This window comes from Haliaeetus albicilla, chromosome 14 (assembly GCF_947461875.1).
Source record: "Haliaeetus albicilla chromosome 14, bHalAlb1.1, whole genome shotgun sequence".
NCBI classification, from domain to species: domain Eukaryota; kingdom Metazoa; phylum Chordata; class Aves; order Accipitriformes; family Accipitridae; genus Haliaeetus; species Haliaeetus albicilla.
This window is the reverse complement of record NC_091496.1, coordinates 36,338,903-36,361,730: the sequence shown is the minus strand read 5'-3', so window position 1 is coordinate 36,361,730 and position 22,828 is coordinate 36,338,903. Positions and strand designations below refer to the sequence as shown.

Here is a 22,828-nt window from a genome sequence, read left to right as displayed (position 1 = left end):
GCATCTCTGGAGAAGATATAAATGGCAAAAAAAAAGTGAAACAGTACAACATGCTTGACAAAATGCAAGAATAAAGTGTATAAAAATAGAAAAAGTGGACGAAAAGCACACACTACTTTTATATCATAAAACCCCAACATGTAAAAGCTACAAGTTCTTTTGAAAAGTAGGACTCATGCTAAATTAAAGAGGAGTTAACGAAGTGTAAATTTTACTACCCATGTGAACAAAAGTCTTCCTATTTTCCCTCCAAGAACTACTCACTTGTAAAAACACTTGTGGAAAGTCATTGAGGACTGACTCAAGAAGTTCGAGGCCAAATGTCCGGGTCATTTCTGTCATACCCACAAGCCAGTAGGGAGCATCAGCATTAACTAACTGACAAAGATCCTTAAAAAGAAATACAGTAACATTTACATTTTCTGCACAGTCCTGTACCGCCATAAGTTTTCTGAGTCTACACCAAAATCTACACTCTCTCCCTCTTTTGCAATGAGTAATCTTCCCATTTCAACATAATTTTTCCTCAAATACTTCTTTTACATAAATTATTAAGCAAAAAACTTCTTAAAAGAAATTTTAAATTTTGCTGGTATACTTGTAGCAATTATCTTCATTCCTGTCCCGAAAAATATCTCAAGACCAGTGAGTTTGCTAAGTCAAGAAGATTTTTATTGGCGTGATGAATACAGCTACTACTTTTCATTATATACTTGACTTTAATATACAATACCAAGCACAAGAAGCAAGACTGAACTACAGTAGCAGTATTTGGTTCATGGAAAAAGAATCTTGAATTTAATGCAGACATGCATGCTTAGCTATTATTTAAGATTTATAGTAAAACATTTTCCTAGGCTGCTTTGTCTTCATTTTCCAATCATCTCCCTGGGAAACAGCATTTCATTGTCAATTACAATAAATGCGCCATAAGAAAGCCTGAGACTCTGGTTAAGGACCTTGTCAATACGCCAATAGCAAATTTTTGAAATTTCTTACAGAGATGTAGAAGCACCAAGTTGTAACTGCAAATGTATAAATATATGCTCCCCAACTACCTGAAAAAGCATATAAGCATCTTTAGCACATGGCTTCAGTGTACTGACAGATCTTCTGTTACTATTTCCTTGAACTGCAACTGGCTGGTCAACAGTGTCTGTGTAGAAACAAAAATCGGTTTTGTGAACAAAGGAACTGTTGAAAATCAAGTATGCATTAAGTGTTGTTACAAAAAGATTCTAGGAGAATGGTCAGGTAATTCTTCTGCAACTTATCATGTCTACAGAAATAAACACAAGTGAATACCAAAGAGCATCAATACCAAGCACTTCTTTCCAATAAATTTTCTCTTCAGAACTACTACTGCCGTGTATTTCACACTCAGTAATCTAAGTTATCTTTACCTCAAATGACACCCTCACCTCAAATTCCTTCACAATACTACCCTGAAGACCAGTTCTCACAACTTGAAAAAAAATCTGGGTTTTATATATTGCTGTACTGACATGGACTGACACAACAGCTAAGGATTTAATCTCCTTTGAATACAAGTAAATGTATAAAAGACAGTAAAAATTAATAATGCCTGTGATTTTTTTTAATAACATTTAGAGACTTTTTACTACTTCTTTATCTGAAAAAGATAAGCATCTGATGTGTGTCCAAAAAACAGGTTAATACAAGCAAGCAGAGTAAGAAGAATGCCCACCTTTGTATCGTTCATCTTCAGCAACCACTCTCTCAAATACAACAGTAACTACCTGCCGCACTGTAGCTGCTGCAGTATTATTTGTTATATTATCTTTTGTGAAGTGCAATCGAAAACAAAGTACAATTGCCTGAAAGAGAAGGGAAAAAAAAAAAACCCACCTTACAACAATATATTTTCATCTTTTAGCTAAGAGTCAAGAAAGCCGATTGAGGAATGCTTTCCACTACAGTTTGCCAAAAGGTTGCCCGAAAAAAAATATTTGTTTTAATAATTTTAAATTTGAAGAATCAGAATAAATTTTATACATTACCCTAGCCAAAAACCTCTTCAGTAATCCTCCCCAAGGTAATCTAAAGTGGTATTAACTGAAGACACTATGATACGCCAATAAAACTACAATCATCATACAGAGACTATACAGTAATCAACCACATAAAACAACTTACATGAATATTAATGTTAAAAGGACATTAGGATTATACAGTTAATCACAGAGAGGTCAGTCAACTCCAAAGCTAAAATACCATTCCTCTCCTATGTTAAATCACAATACTTTCACAACCATGTTGCCTCGTCTGCTATTATTCCTAAGGTGCTCATTTTAATGTGTCATTGTGCCAGCACTGACCTGAATACTGTTTCCCATTGGATTCTGTATTACCTCTAACACGTAAATTAATACTTACTTATTTTATAATGAACTTTGAAAATTAATATCTGTATGTGTAGTGAAACCTGTATTTCTTGTTCTTTTGTCCTTATTCTGTGTTCTTGCACTTCCATGAACCTCAACCACACCCGGCGATAGCTTCTTTTTCCTGTAAATGATTTGTGGACCCTGCTCAGATGGTATCCCCATTTTAGTTTGAAATTTTACAACACAATCATACACTTCTGGGCTTTTGGAAGACACTGCACGATTCTCTAGGTGAATCATAGAATCGTTTAGGTTGGAAAAAACCTTTAAGTTCATTGAGTCCAACCATTAGCCTAAGATTGCCAAGTCCACTACTAAACCATGTCCCTAAGCACCACATCTACAGGTCTTTTAAATCCCTCCAGGGATGGTGACTCAACCACTTCCCCTGGGCAGCCTGTTCCAATGCTTGACAACCCTTTCAGTAAAAAAATTTTTCCTAATATCCAGTCTAAACCTCCCCTGGCACAACTTGAGGCCATTTTCTCTCGTCCTATCACTTGTTACTTGGGAGAAAAGACCAACCCCCACCTCACTACACCCTCCTTTCAGGTGGTTGTAGAGAGCGATAAGGTCTCCCCTCAGCCTCCTCTTCTCCAGACTAAACAGCCCCAGCTCCCTCAGCTGCTCCTCATCAGACTTGTGCTCCAGGCCCCTCACCAACTTGGTTGCCCTTCTCTGGACACGCTCCAGCACCTCCATGTCTTTCCTGCAGTGAGGGGCCCAAAACTGAACACAGGACTCGAGGTGCGGCCTCACCAGTGCCCAGTACAGGGGGATGATCACCTCCCTGCTCCTGCTGGCCACACTATTTCTGATACAGGCCAGCATGCTGTTGGCCTTCTTGGCCACCTGGGCACACTGCTGGCTCATATTCAGCTGGCTGTCGACCAGCACCCCCAGGTCTTTCTCTGCCGGGCAGCTTTCCAGCCACTCTTCCCCAAGCCTGCAGCACTGCATGGGGTTGTTGTGACCAAAGTGCAGGACCAGGCACTTGGCCTTATTGAACTTCATACAGTTGGCCTCAGCCCATCGATCCAGCCTGACCAGATCTCTCTGTAGAGCCTCCCTACCCTCAGGTAGATCGACCCTGCCTCCCAGCTTGGTGTGGTCTGCAAACTTACTGAGGGTGCACTCCATCCCCTCATCAAGACCACTGATAAAGATATTAAACAGAACGGGGCCCAACACCGAGACCTGGGGAACACCACTTGTGACCCGCCGCCAACTGGATTTAACCCCATTCACCACCACTCTTTGGGCCCAGCTATCCAGCCAGTTTTTTTACCCAGCAAAGAGTACGCATTCCCAGACCACAAGCAGCCAGTTTCTCCAGGAGAGTGCTGTGGGAAACGGTGTCAAAGGCCTTACTGAAGTCCAGGTAGACAACATCCACAGCCTTTCCCTCATCCACTAGGCGGGTCACCTGGTCATAGAAGGAGATCAGGTTGGTCAAGCAGGACCTGCCTTTCATGAACCCATGCTGACTGGGCCTGATCCCCTGGTTGTCCTGCATGTGCCCCATGATGACACTCAAGATGATCTGCTCCATAACCTTCCCTGGCACGAAGGTCAGAATGGCAGGCCTGTAATTCCCTGGATCCTCCTTCCGGCCCTTCTTGTACATGAGCGTCACATTTGCTAACTTCCAGTCAACTGGGACCTCCCCAGTTAGCCAGCACTGCTGATAAACAGAAGAGGCTTGGTAAGCACTTCTGTCAGCCCCCTCAGTTCCCTGGAGTGGATCCCATCCAGCCCCATAGACTAAATGGTGTAGCAGGTCGCTAACCCTTTCCCCTTGGATTATGGGGGTTTCATTCTGCTCCCCATCCCCGTCTTCCAGCTCAGGGGCCTGGGCACCCACAGAACAACTGGTCTTACTATTAAAGACTGAGGCAAAGAAGGCATCAAGTACCTCAGCCTTTTCCTCATCCTTTGTCACTATGTTTTCCCCCACATCCAATAAAGGATGGAGATTCTCCTTAGCCCTCCTTGTATTTCTAGAAACATTTTTAATTGTCTTTTACAGCAGTAGCCAGATGAAAGTCTAGTTGGGCTTTGGCCCTTCTAATTTTCTCCCTGCAAAACCTCATGACATCCTTATAGTCCTCCTGAGAGGCCTGCTCCTTCTTCCAAAGTTCATAAACTCTCCTTTTTTCCCCAAGTTCCAGCCAAAGCTCTCTGTCCAGCCAGGCCAGTGGTCTTCCCCGCCAGCTCGTCTTTTGGCACATGGGGATGGCCTGCTGTGTCATTAAGATTTCCTTCTTGAAGAATGCCCAGCCTTCCTGGACTCCTTTGCTCTTCAGGACTGCCTCCAAAGGGACTCTGTCGACCAGTTTCCTAAACAGGCCAAATCTGCCATCCAGAAGTCCAAGGCAGCAGTTCCACTGACCCCTGTCTTACTTCTCCAAGAATTGAAAACTCTATCATTTCGTGATTGCTATGCCCAAGGTGGCCTCCAACCATCACATCACCCACAAGTCCCTCTCTGTTCACAAACAACAAGTACGGCACCTTCCCTAGTTGGCTCACCTACCAGCTGTGTCAGGAGGTTATCTTCCACACACTCCAGGAACCTCCTAGGCCGTTTCCTCTCTGCCGTCTTGTATTTCCAGCAGACATCTGGTCAGTTGAAGTCCCCCACAAGAACAAGGGCTAGCAATTGTGAGTCTTCTCCCAGACGCTTATAGAATATTTAATCTGCCTCTTCATCCTGGTTGGGTGGTCTATAACAGACTTCCACCATGATAACTGCCTTGTTGGCCTTCTCCCTGATTCTTACCCATAAACACTCAACTCTATTGTCACCATCGTTAAGCTCTAGACAATAAAAACACTCCCTAACATACAGGGCTACCCCACCACCTCTTCTTCCTTGCTTATCCCTTCTGAAGAGTTTATAGCCAGCCATTGCAGCACTCCAGTTGTGTGAGTCATCCTACCGTGTTTCCATTATGGCAACTATATCATAGTTTTCCTGCTGCACAATGGCTTTCAGCTCCTCCTGTTTGTTGCCCATGCCGTGTGCATTGGTGTAGATGAACTTCAGCTGGGCTACTGATTGCGCCACCTTTTTGGAGGAATAAGCCCTACTTCCTACGTGACTGTTCTCAGGCGCTTTCGTGGTTTCCAACACACCAATAACCCTTGCATCTTTGCTGCCACATGGATCTCCATCACCTACCTCCACTGAGATGGCAGACCAAAGGACCTTGCTAGCATACCATCCCTCGAACACTGGCATGCTGCCCCCACACTTCTCTCTAGTGAGTGAGTCTGGTTTTATCCCTTTCCCCCTTCAAATCCAGTTTAAAGCTCTTTCAGTGAGCCCTGCTAACTCCTGTGCAAAGATCCTTTTCCCCCTTTGAGACAGGTGTACCCTGTCTGTTGCCAGTAGGGCTGGTGTCATGTAAACCAAGCCATGATCAAAAAACCAGAAAATTCTGCCAGTGACACCAGGCTTGGAGGTAGGTACTGATCTGCTGGCTCTTCCTGTTTCTTCCCTCATCATTTCCTGCAACTGGAAGGATAGAGGAGAACACCACTTGTCCTCCTGATCTCTTATCCAGTCATCCCAAGGCCCTGAAGTCTCTCTTGATTGCCCTCAGACTTGTTGCTGCAACTTCATTGCTGCCTATCTGAAAAATCAATAATGGATAATAATCTGAGGGCCATACCAGAATAGGAAGCCTTCTCTTCACATCTTTAACCTGAGCCCCAGGGAGGCAGCAGACTTCCCTAAGAAGTGGGTCTGGTCTGGATATTGGGCCTTCTGTTCCCTTCAGAAGGGAGTCTTCTATGACAATGACCAGTCTTTTTTTCTTTATGGAAGCAGTTTTGATGCAGGGCGTAGGTCCGACTTAACCTCAGTGACACCTCCAAGCTAGATGAACCATTGTCCTCATTATTGCCCAGCTCCAGTCCTGAGAAGTTCCCAATCTGCCCTCATTGCTCTAGAAAATCCCTGTGGGCAGCAATGGTCTCCTGATATTGATGAACCCCAGTTCAACTGGGGGACCTCTGCTTTCACCAGTTTGTGACCCCTTTCCTTAAAGAAGCCAGCAATCTCATCACATGTTTGAACTGCGATGGCTGTATGCCAGCTCAGCACCTACTGTCCATTCTAGGCTCCGACAGCGTATTAACAATAACAACAGTGAAGCAGGAGAAGTTAAAACAGAAGTAAATTTCTTCACTGAGAGGGTGGTTGGTCATGGCAACAGGCTCCCCAGGGAAGTGGTCATGGCACCAAGCCTGTCAGAGTTCAAGGAGAATCTGGACGCTTTTAGTCAACATGGTTTAGTTTTAGGTAGTCCTGCAAGGAGCAGGGAGTTGGACTCGATGATCCTTATGGGTCCCTTCCAACTTGAGATATTCTGTGATTATTGTTTGATTCCACTTGCAGAGCCTCATACCTATTATGCAAGGGCACCTGGGAAGGTGGGGTAGTCAGAGAGGAGACATGCCTGCTGCACCAGGCAGGAATTTTTTGCCCTTGCACCCTATACCTTAAGTCACTGTGTTCAGCCAGGCAGGGAGAGGATACGGAATCCTCTGTATCACGCGTCCTGTCTGCCTGTTGGGCCTGTCTCAGGGAAGGTAGGGTGCAGTTCCAGTAGTCTCTCTCTCTCTCGCACTCCCTGATACTCCTCAACCTACTCACCTCCTCCCAGAGCTCTGTCACTAAGCAGAGGAGTTCCTCTCCCCGGGCGCACCTCCCACAGCTCTGCTCACCGTCCTGTCCTGGCGTAAGAGCAGGGCACGGCCCGCAGCCCGACACCTGGCTGGCAGCGTGTTCCTACCAGAGCTCTGTCTGGGCAGCTGCATCAGTCGCGGTGGCTGCAAAGCTTAGAGAGGTCATGGCTTTCTGCCAGGTGGATACCATGGCTTCCTGGTCGAGCTGGCAGAGCTTCAGCACCCTTCCTGCACGCCCTTCCACGCAAACTGCTGTGCCAGGTCCTGTTGGCTAGCGCTCCCCAAGGACTTCTTTCATACGTGGCTGGGGGGCTTGCCTGTCACTGCTCCTGGCCCTGCCCAGGTCCCAACAGCCTCCGTGGCGCGAGCTGCAGGCTCCCGGCACCGATCTTGGCTCCCTTTCAGGTTCCCCCAGTTCGGGGAACCCCCTGTGCATTGCACTGGAGCACTCCGCTGCAGATCCTGCCGGCACTGGAGCTGCCTGTCTCAGCAACTCAAATAATCTAACGGCAGTCCCTGTATCAAGGGGTTTTTCAAGATGGTTTGCCAGTAATTTTCTTAATTTACATCAGTCAAGCTGAAACATGAACATGCAATATATGTCTGGCTCAAACTGATTTTCTCTAAGAACTTTTCAGCATGGAAAAAAAAAAACAACTTTCAAATATTTCTTGAAAGGACCTTGGAGGGGGAATGACAAACAAACCATTGCACCATTTTACCCATGCCAAGTAATGCTTATATTTGGTGAACTGAGAAACTCTGGTAATTCCAGGCCTTGGACAACACCAAGAAATTTTACAGGATATTGCTCTGTCAGGAATGTTTTTTTTCCTAACCCTGTCACAGCCTGGCCAAATTTGACTATACATTTCTAAATGTACTAGATTTTAACATGCACTAAGGAAATTGTTAGATGTACAGCAATTAGATTCTCCGGTAATTGTATTATGTGAGCATGCTTCTGGATCAGGTCACAAGACAAAAGAAAGATGTGCTGGGAAAGACCTTCCCTACTTATTTGACACTGCTGCACCCACATGCTCTTCTGGTTGGTTGGTGTCCAAAAGGAGAAAGTTCCTAGATGTTAGAGAGATGACCAAATAAAGGATGTTGAAAAAATGTGTTTGGAAGACACACACAAATAAGGTAAGTGAAATAGGATGTAGATACCAAGAACCTAAGAATTAGGGGGGGGGGGGGGGGGGGGGGGGGGGGAGTATATGGAGGCAGGGGAAGAAGAATAAATACGGGAAGTGATGAGAAGCAGATATGTGATATGCGTAAGGGAAAGGTATGGTGGACTTAAACAGCAACTGTCTCCTTCTAGAGCCTGGATTCATGCTTCTGCCCAAGAACATAGCATCTCATTTGGAAAATGAGCGTTATTTGGAACAAAAGAAACAAGGTAGTGTTGAAGAGTCTTTGACATAATTTGACTACTCGAGTAAATAAAGAACCTACTGACAAACCATTCAATCCTTAGCAAGTTTCTATACTGCCATTTATAGGTTTTATAAATTTTCCATTATCTTCTTGCCTTCAGCAGACCCTTGTAACTTAGCTTTTTTTTCCTTTCGTGTTTTTCCTTCCCTTGGTTAAGTAGATTAATAATGATTTTAATATCCACACATTTAATCAGCTAGGAACTTATTTCATTAAAACCAGAAGCAAAGAAAAACTGAAAACCTTCCACCATAACAAAATGCCTTCAAAAATACTCTTCAATTCTATTCCCTCTCTGTCCCTCTCTCTCTCTCAAAAAAAATGTTGCTCTGATATTAAACCAATACGCTGAAGGCAGAGCATAATAAAGACAGCAATTTAGAACGATTTGTTTAAAACCGAAAAAAATCTTTCTTAAGTTAAAGAGGAAAAAATTATAAAACGTAGTCTAGAAGAGGAACCTATTTTAAACAGAACTTCACAATTCACAGATGGGTAAACAATGTTGCTCCTTCAAAGAGAAGTATCTAGTAATTTAAGATTAAAATGGATCGGAATCCTTATTTTTTGTCTTAGTTGAAACATAATATCCAAAATGGTACATATTTAAAATTATGCAAGAAAGTTATTTCAGTTCTGACTGAAAGAGCAATAACTGGACTGCTTCCAAAAGAGATTTAAGGAAGGGTGGCAGGCAGCTTCTTCTAATATTTGCTTTATTAGTGAAAGCTTACACTGCGCTATGTGCTCTGATTTCAGTTCGAAAACATACATAGGACAGATGAGAAGGACAGGCATTAGCCCAGTGTTTTTATTTAAAGCTTCCATTAAGTCAAAAATTTATTATTGTGGAGAAATTAAAAAAACAGATTGAAAAGGAAGCTAAAAGAAATCCAGTTTTCAGAGTCTAGATATAAAGACAATAGGGACACAACAGAATCAAGAAAGCCCCCTCCTCTTCCATTATTTCCAAATGCTTCATATGTAAAATTTCTCCCCGTTTTTCCTTTTGGATATTGTAAGTACTACAGTTGGCACTAACAAATTCTTACCTTGGACAGTGCTTCATCATGCACAACTGTATTGGTTGTTAAAAGTACAAGAACTGTCTGGAGCAATTTAAGTTCTTCAAGACTATTTTCCATCAGTTGCCAAAGCATATTAATAATGTTTCCTGCTGCAGCCTACAAAGAAATAATTTTTTTGCCAACAATAAAGATGTTTACATAGTGGTATATCATGTGTACACATGTAAGATTAGCACTCTCATAAACGCATATCGTAATGGAATTTGCCTGTTTGGCTATATCATAGGACTACATTGAGAACATAAAGCCAATTTCATTGTCACAAGCTTCCCAAAATGTTTTTAAAGAACTGACAGCAGAAATCTCTTAATGTGTAGTCCAAATTAAAGTGCATATTTCATTTTCTACTTGGAAATATAGAAGAGACAGTACAAAGACATTTTACCCTCAAAATTAATTCATATGAGAAAAAAAACAGTGTAATTTTACATTATGCAAGCACAGTTGAAGGTATATTTTAACAGTATTATTTTCACCAGCTTCTTAACACACCATATATGCAGTACCATAATATATCATGACATTTGCAGTTGCAGGAAATGTGCATCCATTTCATCTTATTTTTAAAAGTAAAATGTAACAAAACTGTAATACATAACCTTATCACACAGAGTAAATTTTGTGGATGCAACTTTAAGAATTACATTTATCAAAGACCATTACATGTTCTGTTCCTGCAGCTAAGAATGCAAACTAAATGAGCTGGTTTGAATTTTCATGAATTTCCTTCTAGAAGTTAGTAGTGTTTCCTCACCTCTTTTTTCTTTTTTTATGGTCAAAAAGGTTTTTGTTTAAATTACATTTTTTTTAAAAACAGACAGGAGTAAAATATTTTGCAGACTCTGTTCATTATAATACAAACAGCCTCAAAAAAAACCCCATTCACCTTCATTTTGAGGCCCGTATTTCTCACACTGAAATATTTACGTATTTATATAAAGATTGATCTTACCTCTGAAACAACTTCATGGGACATAAGCCTCTGTATGGCTGCTAGACACAGCTGAGTGATCTTTGGTTCCTTTGTTCCACAACCCATTAGAAAAGGCTGAACTACCTCTGAGCTGTTCTCTTTCAATGCTTTCAAAAAGAGATATGGAAGCAGTCAGTGTTTAATACTTTGAAGAGTACAATGCAAAATTTGTTAATCATACCTATTAACAAAAAGAAATCTCCAGTCTTGGAAATTTGGGATTTACTCTTGCACCACAGGGAAAAGCCAAGTGAAGACAGACGCTGGGCTGCCACAGCTCACTTCCACAATTACCCTGGCTGAGGCTCAAATCCCACACACCTTCTCCCTTACATGCTCAAGTGACTTTCCAAATCCAAAACGTCCACCTAGAGTCCATCAGGTTAGTAAGATGCTGTCAGGTTCTGCCCACCCCAGAGCTTTCTCTGGCCCTGCAGCAGTGACCAGTCTCTGGCTGGTAGCTGCCTCCTCCTGCTCTGCCTCACCTCCGCACCGAATTCAAAAGCAACACAAAGTGTGGCACAGAGAGACACACCAAAGTACACGGCACAAAGGGGAACAGCAAAATGGCACTGACAAAACAGGAGGAGAAAGACTGGACTGTTTGTGTCCTGGGTATGTACACCTGGCTGTGAATTTTTCAACCAGTGTTTTAGTGAGAAAGGGCAGCTTCTTAAAATGAATCTTTGTCAGGAAAAAACACAAGTTTCATGAATGTCTCTTTTTTTTTCTTTTTTTTTTTTCTTTTGAGGAGAAAAAACTTCACAATGAATACAACATTCCACACTGGCATTTAAAAAGTTTTTCCCCATAAAATTCTAGAAATCTGAGATAAACTTCATAAAATTAAAAAAGAAAATATTTTTGAAAGATGAAAGGAAAGCATGACTCTGACCGATGAATGCTTTTCTGTTTGCAGGCGTGGTTGTTGATTCATGCAAACTTTTAAGATTTTAGCCATTTAGCCAGTCATCACCATTTTGGACACTAAAAATTTCCTCACAGTTGAAAGTTCAATGTGTGTTCTTATACTGAATGTCATACACTATGTTTTAGTCTGTGTGTAATAAGAGAAATGTGTTCATGAAAAAGTTTCACACACATTTTTAGAGCACAGATCTTACCACAAACAAACAACAAATACATTCTCACACAAACATGCAAACATGATTTTTTTTTTTTTTTTTCTATTGAGCAATTTGAAGTTTGGCTCACAATAGGGTTTATTACTAAGTATCACTACAACTGATCTGGAAAAAAAAAATGAAACATCAAAGTAAAAACTACAAAAATATATTTTAGTGATATTTTTCAGCTGAAGCACTAACTAATATGACTAATAAGTGTCTATGAAAAGAATAGGCTAGTATAAATTGTAGGTGCCTACTTTCTCTTAGGTAATAGTTCTTATAGGGTGATATTAACACATATACAGTCCATAGTTTTGTCAGCCTCTTCAGAGCCAGTACAGGCTCTATTGTCCAGTTGACAGAGGCTGACCTCACACTCAATGCCTTATAAAAAACAGTTAAACTGTCAGCATAAATGTGAATGAATACATAGGTTCACTGCCTGTTTAACAATCTGCCTTGATTTCAACAGGTTTTTTAACTATGAAGCAAATAAACCTGCTTTTAAAATATACAGTATAAACCATATCCACCAATACCTTTCTCTTATGAAACACTCCATGATTTTCAAATTAAAAACAAAACAGTGGCTACTTCATAAAAAATGGAAATCTGTTCCCAATTAAGACATGTAATTCAGGCACCTAATTGCAAGTGTCTACATGTGAGCTTGATGTCTAAGCTGCCTTTATAGTCTATGAACACCTACAACACATGGCCAATAGAGCCTAGGGAGCCCACTCTAACATGGGCACAAATGCTTCTTCACTCATATAGAATTCTGAATTGCCACTAAATTTTAACCATCAAGCAGAAAGAAGAAAGCAAAATTTTTAAAAAGATACCAAAAAACATTTATACTTAACATAAGATTCATGATGAAGTTCTGAATGCCAAAAATGGCACGAGAGTTAATAAATAACAAGACAAAGAAAAATTTAAGACTTTTACAGTGTTTTTCCTATAACCCATTCAAAACAATAATCTCACAACAGGATCTATACAAGGATTTTTCCTTTATGAAGGTGAAAAATCAGTGTTTCATAGATCTGGTTTGGTACCGATCATTATATCAGCTTCAGTCTTAAAATACATGAAAATTTTCTTATATCCAGGCCTGCTTCCATTTTGCTACCAAAATTATGTAAGAATATATTAAAAAAAGAAATTTATCATAATGAACCACATCAAAAAAGAAGTTTTGGGAAAGTAAAACTTACTCCTTCATTCCATCAACAAGATTATAATTATAATTTTTTTAAAATCACTTCTAAAACAAAAGTATGAATTGCACATCCTAGAGCCACGTGGAAGTAATTTCTCACATCTATCTCCTGTAATATAAAGCACAAGCTGACTTCTCTTTTGGAATTACTCAAATCCTCATAAATAAATTATACAGGCACATACAGACTGCCAAGAATGAAGACTTTGAAACTGCTCAACTTAACTTTTCCAAGAGAAAGAAAGAAGTTCCATCAATGACCTCAGAGTTCTGGCACGTTAAACACATCTCACCAGACAAAAAAAATATTTTTAAGATTTTAATAGATTTTAAGATTGCATCTATTTTCCTAAAAATTATAATCCTACACAGTGTAATGCTTCAAGAAAGCATCACATCAGCTCACTCAAAACAATCTGATATGGCTGTTGTCATCTATATTAGTGAAATGACAGTTTATATCAAAATATAAAGAAAAATCATATCCTGATCAAAATATTTATTTGGATTACTAGAATGTCTAGTAGGTGTTCCTAAATGATCCAGCAGTCAAAAAAAGTATCTACTTCACTAGATTTCACAATTACAGTAGCCTTTTGCAGCTTTATTATTACTAAAGTATACATACTATCTTCCTCCAAAAAAATTTTGAATAGCAGATAGGAGACAACAGAGATCTTGACATTAACTTAACTACAAGATAGGTTACAACTGATACCTCAAAAAATACAAGAGTCCATAAAGAACTGGGACTGTTTAGTGGCATTGCACTGAAACTGTGGAATGTTAGTATAATGTGCAGGCAAAGCATATGTTCCCTTCTGTTCCACAGTTTCTTTCTTACTGGGGAAAAAAGTTATTATCCTATTAGCAAAGATTAACAAATCCAAGTAACTTTTAGGACCTGCTGGTTTGCCAAACCTCGTAACAACAGATCTCCACGGGTTTTTTGATTAATGAAATAAATACTAGCTACATTCTGGTTTAAACCTTCCAAAGGAAAAGTACTTATAAAATTTGACCAACTACCAGAAAGTGTTCCCTCAAAAAGGTTAAAGTAAAGACTCCCTATCCATGCCAAAAATCAATGATCTTTCACATCTCTTCACTTTGAAATGAAGATTAAAAAACAAAGAATTTCACAGGATTACAAACTAGCTTTCTAAAATATAAAGTTCTTTACACGGTAATACACCAAAGAATGTTGACAGCTTCCCAAATGGCTAACTAGAGATTTCTCTTGTTCATTTGTGTATTTTGATATAGCTGACATTACCTGGCATAGTTTTCCCACTTATGTCAGCATTCATGACAGCAGTAAAAACAAAGAAAATAAACAAATAAAAGAGAGGCATTAAAGTGAAATATTGAGGGGTGGGACTGCTACTTCAAATAATTCTAGAAAGTGCCTCCTTACCAATATCTGATTTACATACCTCAAAACAAGAAATAGCTTTAAATCTATTTCATTTGGATCTTTCAAATAATTCAGCATTTTAAGGATTTTGACTACAGCTGGGATAGACACTCAAATATTAATACAGGGACATTCAAAGCTGGCCCAAAGGCTTTACCAGCAACTGGCAAGAAGCCATCAATTTACATGCCATTTAACAAAGCTGAAGAAAGTCAGAGATACTGTTTTAAGCATTTACAAAGCTGCAACTCCCTCAAGGCAACGGTACATCTTAAATTGAATGACCTTGTCTCAGATTAAGATGGATTTTTGCCTGCCAGGTACAAGTCTCCATAGGCTAGATAGACTCTCATACTAAACACACAGATGAGGATCATACTGCCGAACTCCACACACAGCACTCAACAACAGCTGTGGTGAACACAGAGAATAAAACATCGAGAATTTGGAGTCTAAGTATTTCATGCTATTTTTCTAAGTGGATGATTACTTTTGTAGAGCCACAACTGAAAACGGAGACCTTCCTCAGCATCAGTATAGTACTCACATGAAACACTAGTAGTATTAAAAAATTCTTATGCTACTGGATTTTTTGCTAGGTGCCCAAAAGTAAAGCATCACTGGAATAGCACACACCAAAAGACATGTAGGATTATTACATGTATCCAAGACATCTTTTTAACATTTTGATCTGTAACCAAGTTTATTTTTCCCATTGCATTGCAAATCATTACCTGCCAAAATATCAGTGTTCCGTGCAGCTATAGTTTTCACTTTTATTATTCCTGATTCAGCTGCCTGGAAGAGAAGAAAATAAGTAGTTTAGATGCTATTTCATACATCAATATCTGGAAAGAAATAAGAAAATTTAAGATAAATGAAAATGTACAGCCTCAGAACAAAAATGGTTTTGTAGTGTTTTCAGGAAGCAGAGCTAATGCAGAATTGAAATGTTTGTAGCTTCTGGAATTCCTTTCCAGAATTCCACAGGAAGGAGTATATTCTATGGTTCAGAATTTTTAGAAATCACAATTCTCACTGTATTACTTTCCAGTCCTACGAATGCAAATTAGAATCACTAGTAAACAAAAAAATTGTTATATAGTCTCTGTACAGTTTCAAACTGTGAAACAATTACCATGATATATAATCTCTCACATTCATGGGGTTGAAATGCTGAAGAAACTGAGAACATCAGTAATTACATCAATGCTTAATACTTAACATTTACACGACACTTGAATATTATTATTGTTCTTCCAGTCAGGTAGCAGTACTTTGCATTCGAAAGCTAACACTTTCACTAGCAACCAGTCTCAGAATGAAACCCATTTTCCCATGGATTTTTGTATCCTGAATGCCCTACACAATTTATCCCGGGGCAGTACCATGAAGAAGCCTTCCTAATGACGCTCTCTGTTCTTCCTGACACGCCATACAATCCACAGCAACAGTTCCTCCCCTTTCCCCACAAGTCTGACCCGACAGCCCAACAGCATCCTCCTCTCCTCCACGCACACCTCAGCAGGACCGGGGGCTGCAGAGCTGCAGGTTGGGGGACGCGTGTGCACGGACTGGCTGGACGACAACCAGGCGCTGCCGAGCTGAGCAGCCCACCAGGGAGATCACGTACCGCTGCGAGGGAACAGCAACTCTCTCTTCAATTCTCCGTAAAGACTTCCCAGCATAAATCACTAAAGTCATGTTCTCTCATGACATCAAGCCAGAACGAAAACGTAACATCGAGGCTTTGCACTTCAATTATGATTTCCGACAAGTTTTGTGTACAAAACACAAAAAATGCATTGCAAATGGTGCCTTTCCATTTTTTAATTCCATTAATGCACTGTAAACCTCTGGAAACAACTACAGAAATCATGTTCAATACCCTGTGCACCAAAGTAAATGCAACAGGTTTTCCCAAACAATAGGACGCAAATTGCTGGAAAATACTGTTCTGCCAAATCCGAAAGTACACTTCCCCCTTTATTTCAGCTGCATATTTCTGTGTACTTCCTACACTAAACATTTCCATTTTTCCTCTGTAACTACTATCTAAAGAAGTGTGCCATTACTATATAAAATAGAGAAGCAGACAAGGTGTGGCAGCAGAAATATGAAAGCAACAGTACATGAAGTTCTACCAAGTAGTAATATTCCCCCTCCATCAAAACACTACTCCAACAAGACTTCCCAGAAAGTCAGGTTAAGATGACTGCATAAATTCATAATCAAATATTTTAATTAAAAGTTCATATACATATTTCTCAAATTAGCTAAATTAGAAATGTGGAACTGAAATTTTCAACTTTTTTTTTTTTCTTTTTCCCAAAACAACATAGAAAGACTAAACACTGCCTTAAGATCATCTAAGACGTTTGTGAAATTCTGGAGAATTATTTAAGCTTTGCTGAACAGAGTGTTTCTACTTTAAAAACATAGACAGAATAATATCCACAGTGCCTGAACTAACATACAACATGCTCAAATAAGCACAAAGTGACATGCAAATGTATCTCTTGCATAATTAAAATTAGGAGTGCCAAATTCAGTTCTCATTTATTTTAATTACATTAACTTAATGTGTTGAAGTGTCTAAACTTTTAAGTCAATCCCGGTTCTTCTTCAGTTATAAATTGTCAGCTAATTAGGGGTGTCTTGTCACAACAAATTGTTCCTATTAATTAAAATGAAGGATTTGTCACAGTCCAACTCCAATTATCTTCAAACTAAACCTCATCACACCTACTAGCAATCGATTTTTTTCTTGCCAGGAGTGACAAACTCTCTCTGAATCAAAGAAATACTAGAGCTTGCCCACACGTGTGACATTCGCAAACACTGTGCACTCTGCATGAAGAAGGAAAAAAATATTTCCAACATAATGTCTCCCAGTTAGTTGTTTCCATGCTAACTTTACATAAAATAGCATATATTTTTTAAACACTAAGGTAAAATAAAACAACAGCTACTAGACTTTTTACTACCACTCTCAATATAAGTTTCTCTCCACGAAACATAGGAAGTTCTGTGATTATCTGCATTATGCTATGATTTCTATTTAGAATCTCAATTCAAAATGTTTACAGTTAAAAACTAATTACACTGCACACATCCTACAAAAAAAACCCCTCCATTAGATATGTAAAAAAGACCACGTATTAACATTTACAAAAAATTACCTCAGTTGATCACAAATAACAAGTAGAAAAAATGAGACTATAAGCAGTTATCTGGCTATTCTGTATACATCAATATAAAAGTACATTGGGACTGCATCAATTTAACTTGGCAAATTAAAAGAGACATTAATAGATTTTGAGTTTACAATTTTATATCAATTACTGCAGCACTCTCCAGGATACTGCCCCATTAGAAAAGGATCTTATAAAAAAACCACTAACCAAGGAGATGGCCAGCATCATACTGCATATTTATGGGTGCAAATATGATAACTTACTTTCACACAAATATAAAGCACCATGTTTTTAAAGCAGTCACCACTTTTAAAAGTAACATTATCAATTTCCATTAGCACCACAGTTAATAGTAGTCTAATGAGTCAGTCAGTTATCTCTTTAATTTTAAAAAGAAACATATACACATAATTCCTGCAACATCACAAAGCTCAAGTGTACCTGAAACCTTCAGTCAATTAGATTTCCTATTCTGCTACTTTAATAACTGTGAAATAAAATGTCTCAAACACACACTTGTCATTACTGAGTTTTGCTCATGTTCCTGCTGAAGCAACTACAGCACCCAGTCTGGGGAGGGGAAATATTGATGAAGAACAGAAAGTCTCAGTGATATTCAAGTCAATTTCTTCTGGCACTTTGATTTGGTTTTAATTAAACAGCCAATAATCTCACAGCAAAATTCAACAGGACCCTTGGGGCTCAAGCACTTGCCCCATCATCCTTCTGCTTCTTTGGAACTTACCAAGTATTTGCCGATTACATGGAAATCACCCTTCACAGAAATCAAAGTAAGGCAAATGGAGAATTTATGTACAAAAAACTCAAGATACACATAGTGCAGTTCCAAGTAGACTGAAAAGCTTGTGCATAATACCTACCTCCTGGCCTCAGAGGTCCTCTCCCAAGGTGCGGTCCGACAACAACATTCACAGCTTGCCAAGCACCTCACCCCAAAGCTACCTTAGAGACAGGCTCTCTGCACAAGAGAGACCAGGATGTGGAAATTCACAGCGACTTTCAAACCCAGCTTCAAGAGTTTCTCAGATCCAAAACTCTTCCCCTACTCATGGATTTCTCAGTCCTCAGTTCAAATAGGGAAGAACTTCAGCCTTCCCGTCATTAGGTGCTGTCATGCTTTAAGCCCAGCTGTGGACCATGAGGCCACTCGCTCACTCCTCCCCCCCTGGTGGGATGGGGAGGAGAAAATATAAAGAAAAGTTCGTGGGTAGAGACAAGGACAGGGAGGGATCACTCCCCACTTACGGTCATGGGCCAAAGACAGACTCAACTTGGGGAAAGAACAAGATCAGTCTAGTTTACTACCAATCAAAGCAAAACAGGACAATGGGAAGTAAACCTAAATCTTAAAAAAACAGCTTCCCCCCGGGGAGCCCTCCCGCCTCAACTCCGCTCCCCGTTCTCTCCACCTCCTCCCCCCGGCGGCGCAGGGGAGCAGGGGACGGGGACGGGGGCTGGGGTCGGCTCCTCACCCCTTGTCTCTGCCGCTCCTTCCTCCTCAGGGGGAGGAGGACTCCGCGCTCGGCCCCTGCTCCGCCGTGGGGTCCGTCCCTCCCGCGGGAGACAGCCCTTCCCCAACTTCTCCAGCGTGGGTCCTTCCCGCGGGCTGCAGTTCCTCACAGACTCCTCCAGCGCGGGTCCCTTCCACAGGCAGGGTGCAGTCCTTCCGTCACAGACTGCTCCAGCGCGGGAGCCGCCGCCATTTTGGGGGACATCCGCTCCCCCGCTCCCCTCCACGGGCTGGGGGGGACAGCCTGCCGCCTCCCCGCGGGCTGCGGGGGCATCCCCTCCTCCCCCGCTCCTCCTTGCACAGGGCAAAAAGCACCAACGAGGTAACAGAGACGAGCAATTTCTGCTCAGGCACTCAGCAAGCAAAGACTTAACCCATCCCCAAGCAGAATCAACATTTTCCAACATCCAGGTAACATTCAAGAGCTAAATTTCTCCACATTACAGTCTCTGTGCACATATTTGAAGGTCTATAACTCATAAATAGCATATGGAGGTATTAGGATAACTGGGGTATGCAATTCTATAAGGTACTGTTCAGGATGATGTAAAGGCAAGTCACCCATATCAGCATCAGAGCGATAAGTGCATCTGAAAGGCAGCAGTTCCTCAAATTTGTCTTCCAGGGACACTGTGGAAGCTCTCAAACCCAGCTGCAGCACACAGTCTACGTTACCAAAAGATACCACTATAGCTAAGTCCATGATCGTAATAATGTTACCCAGCAGCCCAAGAATGGCCACAAGGAATAATGGCATGGGGTATGCTTGAACACATAACTGTATAATTATTTAGCTGTTTACTTCTCACAGGCAAAGACATCATGGACATCTATTGCAATGCATAAGGACGGGCAAGCAAGGTACCAGAGGGGTCAGCTGGCATGTGATCCGAGAGCACATCAGTTGCTCCACAGTAATCCCTATGGATTTGGCCTTACTCTGGCGTAAACGAGAAAGACCTACCCTTCTTTCATTGAAAAATAACACAGTTAACAACTTCTCATAAGGGAAAGATGACACAAAATTCTAATCTTGAATCTCTCTCTTAACAGTGAGCCTTTTCAGAAAGTGAAAAAACCACCCACTGTCTGCCGTATCAACAATTTTTTAAAAGTTTCAAAAAAGGGTTTTTAAAAAGGGGGTTTTTTAAAGGATCAACTTGCTGATCTTCAAAGAAAGTGGTACCTCACAATTGGGACCAGAAGTCAGTATCTTTTTTTTTTTTTTAAACCAAAAATTATATATACACATAAAGATATTTAATGTAACAACCAGACGTGCTAATTTCTACTACGGCTTGACTTAACATTAAATATATTTCTGTATGAACTTCTAAATGCGATATTATTGTTACCAAAATTTAATAAAATAAAGAATTTCCACTGCTAGTACTTTGAATGACCACTTGTGTTTTGATTGTATGTTCAAGAGCAAATAGCTATCTCCAGAGATACCAAAATTGCTGTAAGGTTTGCAGCTCTTACAACATAAGCTTTTGATTTCTCTCTTCTAAAAAGAAAAGCACTCATCAATGCTTTCAGGAATGATGGTCTGTGTTGGTATTTACATTACATTGTTTGCCAACCTTTTACTAAGATTGGATGAGAGTAATATATGTCATCTATGGTCACTTCCACATCTATTACATGAAATAAAAACAGCTATTTTTTTTCTATCCAACATTTTCTGCCTTTCCAACTGGAATGCGAACCCTATATCCAATAGTTTAGATAAGAGATCCTCCTGTCTAAAGTACAGTTTCACTTCATTGTTATTCTGGCTTGCTTTGCAAAAGCACATTCTAGACCATTACTGTACTGCTAAACTATTATTTGGAAAAGGACACACTCACAAAAAGCTCCACACTAAATCAACCTCATGAAAGCACTCGAGTATACCACATTTGTGTGAAAAAGCACTGTACTTGCCCTCTGTATTTTTATCTTCCTCCCCAGGAGTACAATCCCTACTCAGACCCTTCTCTTTTATATATGTTCATTCTACCTGTGATTTAAACTGGTGAAATGTCAGTTCTGATCTGAGAGCACTGTGCACTCACTGGGATTTATTATGTTGAATGATTTAATGTATTTGGAACAGAGCTTGCTCACACACTACTTGGCAGAGTCTCTGGGAATGGAGGATCACCCGCCATAAAGGCAGACACAGGCAGGGAGTACCTGAACCAAGTACTTAAGTCAACTGGACACATACAAGCCCATGCACCCAAGGGCCAGTGTCCTCGAAAGGACACCCTTTATCAGGGTCACGGTGACTGGGGAAGACTAATGATGACTGGGGAGAGGTAAGCACCACACAAATCTCCAGGGAGGGCGGGGAAGAGCTTTCAGGGCACTGCAGGCCCTGACAGCTTCACAGCACTCCCTGGGAAGGTTACGGAACAAATCCTCCTGAAAGCCTTTTCTAGGCACATGCAGGACAAGATGATGATTAGGAATAGCCAACACAAATTTAGCATGAGCCTCACCGACCTGACTGCCTTCTACAATGAGATGATAAGCAGTGTGGGTATAGGGAGAGCATTACATGCTTTATACCTTGACTATAGCAAAGCCTTTGATGCCATCTCCAATTGTATCCTTATAGTCAAATTGGTGAGATATGGATAAGTGGACAGTTAAGTGTGTGGAAGATTGGCTGAAAGGGTCATTACAAATGGTACAAAGTCCAGCTGGTAACCAGTTATTAGCTGTGCTCCTCAGGGATGTATACTGGGGCTAATATCATCTCACATCTTTATTAGCAGCCTGGATAAAGGCATAGAGTCTGCAGACAAATATAAAATTCAGGGTACTATTCAAGATTCTGGGGGTGGGAGGGGTGTATTCAGAGGAACCCAGACAGGCTGAGAAAGGGGCTGGTACAAACCTCATCAAGTTCAACAAAGGGCAATGAAAAGTCCAGCCCCATGCACCAGTACAGGCTGGGGGCTGGCTTTGCAGCAAATGACCCAGGGTCCTGGTGGACATCAAAGGGGAACCAAGAGCCAGCAGTGAGCCCTTGCAACAAAGGTGGCCAACTGAGTGCTGGGCTGTATTAGCAAGAACACAAGCAGCAGGTTGAGGGAAGGGAGTTCTTCCCTCTTTAGCTCTTGTGGGACTGCTGCTGGAGTAGTACGACCAGTTTTAGCCTCCCCAGTGGAAGACAGACATTGAGAGGATGGAGCAAGTTCACTGGAGGTCTACCAAGACAGCTGAGGGATGGAGAACAATAGATAAGGAGATGCTACAAGAGCTGCACTTGTTCAGCCTGAAGAAGACAAGACTAAGGGGAGGGCTTGTTAATGTTCATGGCTTCCTAAAGGGAGGCTGTGGTGAAGAAAGCAGTTTGCAATCACTGTTCAGATGCGTGCTCCATCCTGGATATATGTACAAGTAAAGAAAGAAAGCAGGGAACACTGAAAGCAATAATGCTCCTTTCAAAACACTTCATATTCTACAATTCCTGCACAAGTTTCTCACTGTGATTTTTATTCCACAGAATCTTAGCAATCATGGTAAAATAGTATTAATTTTCCTATAAATTGAAAACTGAATTTTGGTGAACCACTTTCACTACCACAAAACCTTCAAGGCAAAACCAGCTACAGTTTTCCAATTTTTTAAGTTTGGAATGGGTAATTTATATTAATTGTTGAACAGCCCGATTACCTTTTTTTTTTTAAATCAATAAATTAATATATTTGCTGGGTTTGTT

At 40.7% G+C, this 22,828-nt stretch overlaps 1 protein-coding gene across 11 annotated transcripts in view; it reads right to left on the bottom strand.

Annotated features, from left to right (window-relative positions):
* Window positions 1-22,828, bottom strand: part of MON2 (MON2 homolog, regulator of endosome-to-Golgi trafficking) — a 121,117-nt gene that overhangs the window by 89,939 nt on the left and 8,350 nt on the right. For all 11 annotated transcript variants that reach the window (XR_011327823.1, XR_011327824.1, XM_069802282.1 and 8 more), the window contains exons 2-7: window positions 15,117-15,180; window positions 10,590-10,717; window positions 9,602-9,733; window positions 1,709-1,838; window positions 1,059-1,156; window positions 265-390 (exon numbers count right to left, since the gene is read on the bottom strand). Coding sequence is in view for 9 of the 11 variants with exons in the window: in XM_069802282.1 (XP_069658383.1) it covers window positions 265-390; window positions 1,059-1,156; window positions 1,709-1,838; window positions 9,602-9,733; window positions 10,590-10,717; window positions 15,117-15,180 (678 nt within the window). In the remaining 2 variants the exon portion in view is untranslated. The remainder of the gene's footprint in view (window positions 1-264; window positions 391-1,058; window positions 1,157-1,708; window positions 1,839-9,601; window positions 9,734-10,589; window positions 10,718-15,116; window positions 15,181-22,828) is intronic.